General features: G+C 43.0%; 1 protein-coding gene across 7 annotated transcripts in view; it reads left to right on the top strand.

Moving 5' to 3' along the window:
• Positions 1 to 2,058: 2,058 nt before the first annotated feature.
• The window catches only part of LOC127588303 (glutamate receptor 3), a 46,635-nt gene continuing 37,061 nt past the window's right edge, over positions 2,059 to 11,632 (top strand). For 4 of the 7 annotated variants that reach the window (XR_007959041.1, XR_007959040.1, XM_052046977.1 and 1 more), the window contains exons 1-2: positions 2,060 to 2,476; positions 4,451 to 4,609. Coding sequence is in view for 5 of the 7 variants with exons in the window: in XM_052046977.1 (XP_051902937.1) it covers positions 2,401 to 2,476; positions 4,451 to 4,609 (235 nt within the window). In the remaining 2 variants the exon portion in view is untranslated. Of the gene's footprint in view, positions 2,477 to 4,450; positions 4,610 to 11,632 lie in introns of all 7 variants that reach the window. The other 3 variants (XM_052046973.1, XM_052046974.1, XM_052046975.1) reach the window with 2 other exon arrangements.

Genomic DNA, 11,632 nt, shown 5'->3' with positions numbered 1-11,632 from the left:
CAGGCTCTGATAAATGGCTATTGGCAAGTGGTTGACAGGAATTAAACAGCGCCTCGGTCTCATGTCGTGCTGTGAAATGTTTGTCTAATTTAAATACAGTAGTGGGGTGGGGTGGGGGGGACGAGAACAAAAAGCGCAGCATTTATGATCTTTTTTTAAAAAAAACCATTAAAATGTAATCATGAGCTGCTCGGAGGTGCACCAACCATATGGCTAATGCCTCATGAAGACCATCTTTTTTTGAAACTTCAAATTCCATGCAAAGTTGTTCAGTTTGGATCCTACCGATTCATTTGCTGGCTGCACATTTCAAGGTAATTTCATGCCACAATTTGGTGTTCGAGTTCGGTGAAATCTAAATGACTTGACTTGCAATTAGAGATTGTCTTTTCTTTCTCCCTCAATCTTTATTCTGTATCTTCTTTTTGTTTTTTCAACCCGCTATGCCTTTCCCAACAAATCACACTCTAAGTGCAATTGATATTGTATTACACTCTTAATCTAATGGAATCTCCCGCACAATCAGTATCAGCAATAAGTGAACAAAGCGCTCTGAATTATAGAACAAGAGCGTAAAATGAAAACCCATCCATTCCAGCGCAGATGAATTGAGTTGCTCTGATTTACATTCTATAATGAAAATGCATTATTTAGGAATGGTATAAAAGCCACTTTCCGAAAGATCTATTTTCGCTCTCTTGCTCTTTTTTTGTGTGCAAATATACATTTCCAGGCAGGGCTAAGCAATAGTCCATTTCAATCAAAAGGGCAGTTAAATTTTACAATCCCACACCACACATCAGTGAGACAGAGGCTCCGCCAGGGATATTAGGGCCCAATGAAGAAAACAAAAGAAAAAAGAAATGTATTGGCAGAGCCTAGTGGTATCATGATGTCACAGAAACAGGGAAAAAGGGGGCAACAGTTTGAATAGAATATTTTTTATTATTCTAAAAGAGTAATAAATTATTTAATTATTTTATTTTATTTCATAATAATACAATTTATTAGCCCACACATCAAGCAGTACAGTATATGCCGGTTATGAGAAGCTATTGCTCACCCAACAAAACCAATGGCAGCTCTGCTCATCTTTTGGCATTGACATGTTAAGTGTTTTGAGACAGTGTGGCCCAGTCGCAGATGGAAAGTGGTGGATTTGACTATTGCTTGATGACTCTGCATCATTTGCGTATCAGTACTACCTCACTATGGGTCACTTTATTTTGTTTCACGACTCGATGACCTTGAGCGTTTGTCTTAAATGAATGTTGTTGTTTTTTTTTTTTCCCCCAAGGAGTTGATTTGCTGTCATACTCGAGTGGCTCCAACTATCAGAGACAAATTCCGTGTGTGTGTTTTGTATACATACTTGGCCATAAAAGATGATCCTTATTGTGATTCCAGTCGTCCTCTGGCCCGGGTGGCAAGTCACGGGTGGAGATAGTCGGGGCCGGGGATGGTTACTTTCCAAATCAGCCAAACTGTGTGCCGTTTGGGTACCTGGAAAATCAAATACATGAATGAATTTAGATTGATTGCAGGTCATGGGATGGCCAAAAGTAAATCCACACGTTTATTGTTCTTTCTCTGTTACCTAAATTAGTTTCTACATGTTATTTATTTTGACAACACAATTTAGTTGAATCGCCGTCCTGTGTTCAGTGTTTAATTTTATCCTAAAATCTGAAGTCCCGTTACTCAAAGCAGGTGTTTGATTACAATTACAAAAAAACCCCAAAACATCTTTATAAGTTAAACGTGTGTATGATCAAATTTTGAGTTGAATAAAGAAATTTACGCTGAGCAGGTTATGGCCTCGATTCAGTTTTTCTTTAGTGATGTCCGATGAGATTTTTCGAATGTAAAAAAAAAATTATGAGCACTGGATTGGAAGACATTCAGTTGAAGCAAGCAAGCGCGCGCGCACGCGCACACACACACACCCTTACCCACACACACACACGCGCGCGCGCACAAACACACCGCAGCGACCGAGGCTGAAATTCAACGCTGACAGAGACAAGTTCGACCCCCCCCCCCCTTCCTCCCTCTCTCTCTCCGTTTCCTTCTCCCCAGTGTCACAGTGGTACATTTGTGCGCACCTCGTGCACAAAACCGAAGCTCGCCGTGCCTTTTTCCTCCACCTCCTCCTCATTCATCAGCACCTGCACCTTTTTTTTTTTCGTCAACAATACGCCGTCTGATGGTTTAGCAGGTTCGCAGGACGCATTGGCGCGGGCGCACATTCTTCGTGGGTGTGCGCGCACAGCAGCCCCATCACGCACATCTTGTGGATTTTTTTATTTTATTTATTTTTTAAATCACGAGCGAGCTCGCGTACATGGTGCGCTTGTCTCGTCCGTCGTCAGGAGTTCGTCTCACTTCACGAATAGAAAAATGTGGCCGGGTATAGTGGTGATACTTTGGTTATGCGGAGACTCGATGGCCGGCTTTCCGAATCAAATCAACATCGGTAAGTTCACTGCGACGCCTTCTTTTGTCCACGGGCGAAATAGGACACTCTGCATCAAAAATGTATTGATTACGTATGCGCAATCCGCAAGCAAGTTCACTTGAAAGTGTGCGATCGTGCTTGTGGATACCTTTGAAGAGACATTTGTCTCAGAAACTGCATGTGAATGCTGGGTGATGCTGTTACAGAACGATAACACCAAAAAAGACTCAAACTCGGATTTCAAGCGTGGTTGGTCCAAAATAGGAGAGCACAAAGCAGTTTTGGTCCACATTAGGGAGTCGGGTGAGCTGGAACGGATCTCATAGCAGACTTTGGGTGAGAGGTGAGGTCTACCCTGGACTGGTCGCTGCATGGGCACACAGTCTTAACCCGAACCATGCGTTCCATCTCCTTATTAGAATTTTTCTTGTCATTGCACAGGATGAGACCAATATCAACAGATCGGAAGTCCCGAACCGAGGTGTATACTATGCAACGCTGAAATTTATAACATCGTATTGGCTGTGAGGATGGCATAGAATAGCAAGGGACAAGTTAAATACCGGAGTGGGCTAGAATTTATATTCTCTGCATTGCTACTGGGAGGTGTGGCACATAGGACCACGCACATTGGAAACGGATATATAACAAAAATGCTCATTGAAATTGAAAACAAATCTCCGCATTGGTACAAAATACATGCTCTTAATTGTATTCATTTTGATGAAACATTTTTCTATGTACGTATGAAAGATCCACGATTCTATTTTTTTTCCAGTGCAAAGGGCTGTCTTGCATCAAAATTAGCATTCAAGGAAGGAACAAAACTGCTGGACAACACCCCCCCCACCCCCAAAAAACTCCTTCAGTACCATTCAATTCTGGACCAAGTCTGAAAAGACGTTTAAAAACGTCTTTGGGAGTGAATGAGTTAAGAGCCACAAAAGTCAACCCACTCAAAACTTTAACATGATTGAGGTACTGTTTGTTATGCATTTCAACCCAAATCTGCAAAAAGTTGTACCAAAACTTGCAGTATAGGGCAGTGAAAGACCCATTGTAAGCACAACTAAGATATGTCTGCCATCTAGTAGGTCAAAGGTCATATTGCAACTTAAAACACCAGTCGAACACTGCATCTTTACAGTTTGCTACCCATGGATTTATATACAGTAATCCCTCATTTATCGCGGTTAATGGGGACTAAAACCACCCGCGATAAACGAAAATCCGCGAACATATTAAACATATTTTTTTTAAAAAAATAAATTTTAAGTCCACAAACGGTCCGCAAGAAGCTGCGACAGTCAGCAAAACAACAGCGAATCACATAGAGCAACATATACAGCACTGTACTCCATGTATATGAAAAAAAAATATGTTTGGAAAAAATCCATGATGCATTGAAACCGCGATAAACGAACCGCAAAATAGCGAGGGATCAGTGTATTAAAAGATTTTTTTTCATTTTCGTACTGTCCTAGTTTAACCTCTTTTTGCACAACAGCAATGGTGTCAATGCTTAAAAACAATACTCAAAACTATAAAACGTTCTTGTCCTCTTCTCATTTTCCATGCCTTGCAGACAACGCACAAAATCCCCAAGCGCATATCCACTTGAGGTTTCCATGCCAACACAATTTGCAAATGGTCAACTGTAGGTTCTGTACCCCCCCCCCACCCCCAACCCATTTCAAACCTGCAGACTTCAGGCATTGAGCCAAGCCACATAAAATGCCCTTATCATCCCAAAGAGGGGAAATTCAAGTATGGACGAAAAATAAAAAATAAAAGAAATGGCGCACTAGGTTTAAATGCAAGTCAATAAACGATAAAAAGTTAATGCCCTGCACGATTAGAGTGGGGCATGTCCAACTCTATATGCAAATAAGTCTTATATAATAACATTCAACTGCAAGGCACTCTTAAGTTTGAATTTGAATTCATCACGTGTGCCGGGATTGCCCCATGTGACTTGTTCCTTGCTCATAGGCGGACTCTTCATGCGCTCTACAGTCCAGGAGCACAGCGCCTTCAGGTTTGCGGTGCAGCTGTACAACACTAACCAGAACGCGACGGAGAAACCTTTCCACCTCAACTATAATGTCGACAACCTGGAGTCATCCAACAGCTTTTCCGTCACACACGCCTGTGAGTAGTCAGTCACACGCGCCGATTGGGAGGCTGGCCGCTGGCTTTGGGATGATTTTTTTTTTTTTTTGCATCCAGCTTTTACATTCCAGGTGGTCTCAAGTAGTCTGGTGACAGTTTTTCTTTTTTTTCCAGAATTTCTAAAATTATGAATGTCAATGGCAAAACAGCTCTCAGAGTTTGCAAAACCAAGTCTTTACTTTACATTCTACACCTCACGTGCGAAGACTTACTAACAATATTGGCAGACTCGACAAGGCCCTCATCTAAATGTTACCTTCCATTTTTGGCTAAAGGAAATCACGGCATTTTACTCGGCGGAGCGTCCAATGAAGCTACAAATTGACTTGAATTTCTATCAATGACTACAATAACCCTAGAGAGTTGAAGAAAGCGAACGTCTTTGCTTGGCCACGCATTTTGGGCAAATCTAGTCGTCGGGATGCTTTTTCATCCGTCGCGTAGTTCAAAAATAATGACAACCTAATCAGAAGGATTAATAGTAGTGAGAGAGGGAAAGCCAAGCTTAACATAGACAATTTGCCAATTTGAGGAGTTAATCATGTACACCAGTCAGACGCTTTGACAAATGCACCAAACTCAATCTATTTCTTACGTTAGTCATCTGGGTTGCATAATGTCCTGCTTGCCTGCCGGGTGTTTACGCAGCGAGTGAAAGTGCTGATTCTTTTGACACATTTCTATTCCGCCCAGAGTGATAGGTTAGTCATTCCTGAGCCGTACCACGGCTCACGTCGTCCGTTTTTCAGAATAACGTGCCAAGATGACCGAGAAGCCAAAATCGGCTGAGTTCTTCTCACCGTGTGTGTGTGTCATCTGCGAAGCTTGTTCTTTTCTCATCTTATGATCAGCAGTGTCAACGAGAGTGGCGATGGCGTGCTTTGATCGGAAAAAAAATGGAATAAAGCCCCACGCCGTTACTTGATGATACCCGTTAACAATCCCTCATGGCGAATGTGTGTTATTGGCATTTTGGGATCGATAAATGGAGGGCTGCATGGAGGGTTGGAAAAATCAATCCCCACCGTGGTCACAGATCCAGCATTGTCATTGTGATGTTGCATAAATTGTTTAAAGAAAAAAAAAAAAGATTAACACACAGAATAAATGGATCTGAAATGGAAATATATAACAGAAAATAAAAACCTGTCACTGATATCTGACTGGATTGATGCTAGAGAACTTGTGTATCACATTGCTGCCAAAGCGAGGCAGCAGGATGTATTCCGGAAGACATTTAGCACCAAAGCAGGATAAAATTGTTGTGCATAAAGAGGACGTCAACGAAGGGATGCGTCCAAATCGCTGGGTCGCCTTCACAACTAGGACATACTGCGATTAAAACAAGTGCGCAAGAGAGAATGATTTTTGGATGATGAAAAGGATTCGAAAATGCATTCAAGAACAACGCTTTGTTATTCAGGGGAGTCACATGGAGGTTGATGAAAAGTACTCAAACAGTGTTTGCGCAGCACTATATCTTGACCAAGCATTTGATTGGACAAAAATCATTCAGTCTTTTAAACTTCCATCCATTTTCTGATCCATTTCATCCTCATAATGGTCGGGGAGGTGGGGGGGGGGGGTGCTGGAGCCGATCCCAGCTGTCTTCGGGCAGTATTGGTGATTGGCTGGCAACCCGGTTCAGGGTTGCCAGCCAATCACAGAAACGAACGACCTTTCGCGCCCACACTCACACCTAGGGACAATTTTGAGTGTTCAATCAGTCTTGCCGTGAATGTTTTTGGAATGTGGGAGGAAACCGGAGGACCCGGAGAAAACCCACGCAAGCACGGGGAGAACATGCAAACTCCACACAGGAAAGGCTGCAGCTGGAATTGAACCTCTGCACTGTGAAGTCAACGCGCTAACCACTCGACGACCGGGCCTCCCCAACACAAACATAAAATGTAAAAATGAAGAAAATTGAGCAGTTTTTTTGGCCATTGCAATCAGATAATTGAATTTTACAACTTTGGAATGTTGATTTGAATTCCATTCATGGTTGAGCCCTACTTCACCTTATTTAAGAAAAGAGCCCCCCCACACCCCTGTTGAGAAGCCCAATTCCAAACATGTTAAGAATATACAGTATTTCAGTTTCATCAGAGTTGAGATTTGCATCTGTACTTCAAAATGAGACGCTCACGAGCGTGCACAGAGATCCGGCAACTCTCGCGGGGTCAACATGGCAGCTGAAATGCCCCCGGCTCCCTTCAAATGAAGGCCATGCTGCCCCCCCCCCCCCCCCCCCGCTCAATAAATGCCACCGGCCAAGTTGTGGAATATCACTTGATTGATGCCACAGTTCCATTCAAGTGCAAAAAAAACGATCCAAAAAGCATTTTATGTGCTACTAATCAGCACTTGCAAACCCGCGGCCCGAACATCATGCTGTAAAATGCATTTTGCTTTGGCCAAACGGGTTTGGGGCCAAGCCGCCGGATGTGTTCATCTCTCATGCTGTGCATCCGAATGCGCTGACATGTCAGCGCTGCAGCAGAGCAACAGTGATGACTTGTGACAAGTCGCACTACAGTGACGCTGCGGCAACATTTTTGCGGCACCGTGTCGGCCTCAGAAAAGGGCTGCTTTCGGTTCCTCTCGTCTCATTGCCACCTGAGATTATTCAAAGACACGGGGGGTGGGGGTGGGGGGGAACGCAAATGAGATTCGTGACTCAGGGATTCAATTGAGAGCATTTACATACGGTTTCCATGCAGCTTTAATGAGTGGATTTTTTAAAAATGTGTCTTTAAATAAATAAATTAAAATCAAGATAATAATCTCTATTCAATCCAGCAGTAAAGACATATTTGCTCACAGATTTTATTGATTGAATAATTTTTTTATTTTTGATTCAAAATTTTTTTTTTTTTTTTTGGGGTGCAAAATCACGTTGCATTTGCTTCCTTCGGCTCCTCTATTTAGCCAATAAAGCGTTCTTACAGTATGGAACCGTGTTTCTGCATCCATTTTTCAGAGTGCTCTTCATTTCCTAAATTGATGCTAATTTAATACACACAAAGCGTTTTGTCATGCAGATTCTCTGCGAATATTAATTTGCACATTTCCATCTTCCTTTTTTCAAGTGTCTTCTGTAGAGCCGAAACGGCACTTTGCAGCCTTATTCCTCTGCCTCCTGTTGTAGTGGTCCTTGGGTAATTGTATTGCCGCGCATGGAAAGTCGGCGTAGGTGGAGCGTCAGTGGGCTTTACACTTTGCTGCGGCGAAATAATAAAGCGTACTCTCCCCCCTGCAAGCCGCCTCTAATAGCCACAGGTCTCGCTTCTGCGGCGTTGCTGTAGATTTCTTTCGGTCACGTGGCTTCATCTGCATAGAGTTATTTATCCCAGCTCGGCGTTGGGTAAATAAATACACTGCAAGTCGATGTTTTGGAAAGACTTCTTTTGTCCAGCTCCTTGGTATGAATATGAGACGATCCCAGCCGAGAGATGAGATGTGCCTAGAACATCTTATCGGGGAAGATCCTGTTGGGATGTTTCAGGAGGCATCCTAACCAGATGCTCAGACGAGCAGCGCTTATGAGTTCCTCCCGGATGAGCGAGCTCTCGCAGCCTCTTGAAAGGATTGTGGCTCATCAGGGCAGCTTATATCCGTGATCTTGTCTCAGTCCGTCACTAGACGAAGTATAGGTGAGGGTGAGACTGCTGGGAGTCGACTCGACTGATCCACTTGTTGATATTCTGTTGTTTTTCTCCCCTCACTCATGAACCGGACCCCAAGATACTTGAAGTCTTCCATTTAACTCATTCAGTACCAACCAATTCTGGACCAAGTCTGAAAAGACGTTCAGAAACGTCATTGGGAGTGAATGAGTTAAGGCGAGATCTCGTACCTGACCCGGAAAGGGTCTTCCATCCTTTTCCCACTGGAGACGACGGTTTCAAATTTGAAGGTGCTGATTGTCATCCCCCAACGGCTTCACACTTGGCTCAAGAGTCAAAGAACACGCCCATATGAAGCCGATTGGGGAGGCAAACAATATGGAACCCCTCAACTCCACACTACAAATTCTGTTCTTAAAGGTTCAAATGCAGAATTGGTGACAGAGTCCACATACAACACCGCTGACTTTTTGACACAACATGTGCAACCCATCCATGAGGAGCAGTGTGCAGCCACCATGTAGACCGTGTACAGATCTTGTATCAGAACATCAGGCGATAAAAGCAGACTGGAAATGAATCTTCTGCATTAAAAAAAGAAAAAAAAATCTGTGGGAAATGGGCGGCACTGGAGCAAAAAGTCTTGCTAGCATGGGGCAAGCATGAGTGATTGTGGACACAGAACAAATCTTTCCAAACAGATGCTCCAACAAGCCTGCGCTGGGTTAGCGTTTAAAAAAAAACAAAAAAACCCCCCAAAACATCCATGTCATTATTTATCATCGCCTCATGTGAGACCTTCTGGTTGTATAATAATAGAACTGGTCTTGTTTGACCCCATCGTTTATAAGAAGGTCATTTTGGCACAGCAGGTGTGTCCTCGCTAACCGACCCTGACGAGGTAAGACAAGTACCGTCTGTCTCCTTCTCTTCTCCTTCGGGCCAACAATCTAAAAAAGGGCTGCTGCTGCTTTTCCTTTCAACTTGGAGCATCGCAGTCGTTTCTGTTTTCAGAAGAGCGAATGACTGACATGTATTTCGGTCCATTACAAGCCTTGTTTTTGATACCTTTAGACCCGTGTTGTTGTAGTTGTGCGAACCAGGGCAGGTAGATTCGGCATCACGCTTTACAAATGATGTTAATACATATCCAAATTATATTTTTAAAATATATATCACTGTAGTCATCGCTCACAGGTGAACCAAACTTACCATTGTGCCTCGCTAACAGTGCAACCACGGGATAAAGGTTTCGATCGCTAGGCTCCCCCTCATGTTGTGGAAATATCAGGCTTGTTAGCTTTCCACAAAGGAATATTCTCGATATGTTCGTTTTTCTCTTTGGTTCTAACTACCCGTTACATAACCGTCGGCTATTGTTATCTGAGCGTAACGAGGGAATACAATGCTGTAAAATTGACATATTCACAAAAAGCCGAGCCGTTTTTTTTTTGTCACTTTGTGTGCAAGATGGCATGCCATCACACTTTCGGTCCTCTCACCTCACCTAGCATCTCAGCGTGAGACCTCCTGGAATAATTCTCATTTTTCTTCTTTGTCTATAGAGAAGGACATAAATTCCTTCCGTGTGTTCGCTTTCTTCCCCACCTTGCTCAGATAAATGTCACCTCAGCTCTGAGATTCACATATACACTAGACCGCAAGGCTGCAGTGCCAGTCTTTGGAAAACGGGAGACACCCACAGAGCTTCTGCGTCTTCCTCCTACATTTTTTTTTGGGGGGAGTCGCGGGAACTAAAACAAAGAAAAAAAGTGAGGATGAAGAGGGAAGGACGCCGAGCGCGGCTCATTCGGTCGAGCCGTTCATCGCATCTTCAAAAGACATCCAATTCAATCTCGTATATTAACCCTCACTGACTTTTTTAAAGCGAGCTTTATTTGCACACACATGCATGCCAATATAAAAATAAAAATGGAGTATCATTGCATTTTAATGTATTTTATGATAGTCTAGTGCAGGGGTGTCCAACTCCGGTCCTCGATGGACGGACATTTGTAAACGGACCTCATTCGACAACGCAGGTGGTCCCCGTGGCCAGTGAGTGGCGGACATGTTTGATACGAGTATGGTCATATCATAAAACGTAAAGTTACTGGCAACTTCATGTTTCCGAGCATCACAAGACAAAAAAAATACGTATTTTTCCATACTTATTTGTCATGTTCAGAGACAAATTCCTTGTGTGTTCTACATACATGGCCAATAAAGATGATTCTGATATCTGTCATCACATATGTTGCCACAGTGCTCTGGCGCGTTTAAAAGAGAATTTATGGCAGTGCAAAGATGAGTATCACAACCCGGGTGTGAACCTGACAAACCCCCCAAAAAACATTACGCCGCACAAACTCGCATAATGAGGGCACCTCTCACTGGCATTAATCGTGTCGATAAAACCCGAGTTAGTATTCTGGGCAGCAGAACAAAAAAGAAAGAGAAAAAAAAGCTCCACCTCCTTTAGGTGATTAAAAAAAAAAGACACGGATCTTTGTATACTTCATAGTTGCATTGTTCCCACGTGTACGGCTGCCTATACAAAAACTTTAGCACCGCGTCGAATAGGATGATTTATGACCACAGAGACATTTAATTTTCCACTTGCAACATGACCTGCATAACAAATGCCGCAGCTTCAATTCAAGGATCGTCTCTTTTGTATTGAACCGACATGGCTTGAATTCAGCGACTAGCAGATCATCACAACGCCGATGAAATGCGCATTTCATCTTTCAAGGACATACTGCACCGTACGGCACATTGAACAGCAGTTACAGTCCTTGATAGCTATATAAGGCATCATCATTGATTAAAACAATGAATTGATTATTTGGGAAAAGTTTGAGAATGAATAATGGAGGCAAAATGGAGGGGGCAACTAGGCTGCAACAAGCGGTGGCGCTGTTGATTCCTTTGTAATAACATGATCCAAATTATTATTGTTATAAATGTGTTATGTGCAGAACACGACAGACGTGTTTTGCTCGTCAAACTTGGTTGGTCATGAGATTCGGTCTCACCAACCAATAAGGGAGACGGCAAATGATGATGTCATCAAGGACCAGCAGAGGACAAATTTGAAATCTGATGAGTTGAGTATAGTTTAAGTTCCATGGGCCAGCACGACTGATTCCGAAGGCACCGGACGGATTAGATTGACATGGCAACAACGCATGTGGCTGAAATCTGAAAAAAAAAAAAAAAAATCAATTAAAATAACATCCATATGCCCATAATGGAAGCGGTGCGGCCAAAAGCGACACTTTAAGATGAACAGTATAATAATACAATAAAATAAAATAAAGGACAGTGCCGCCGATGGTGTTAAGGCCTCGCCGGCCACTGAGTAAAGGGA

Source organism: Hippocampus zosterae, chromosome 16 (assembly GCF_025434085.1).
Source record: "Hippocampus zosterae strain Florida chromosome 16, ASM2543408v3, whole genome shotgun sequence".
Lineage (NCBI taxonomy): Eukaryota > Metazoa > Chordata > Actinopteri > Syngnathiformes > Syngnathidae > Hippocampus > Hippocampus zosterae.
Note: the sequence above shows the minus strand (reverse complement) of the source record. Positions and strands in the feature narration are given on the sequence as shown.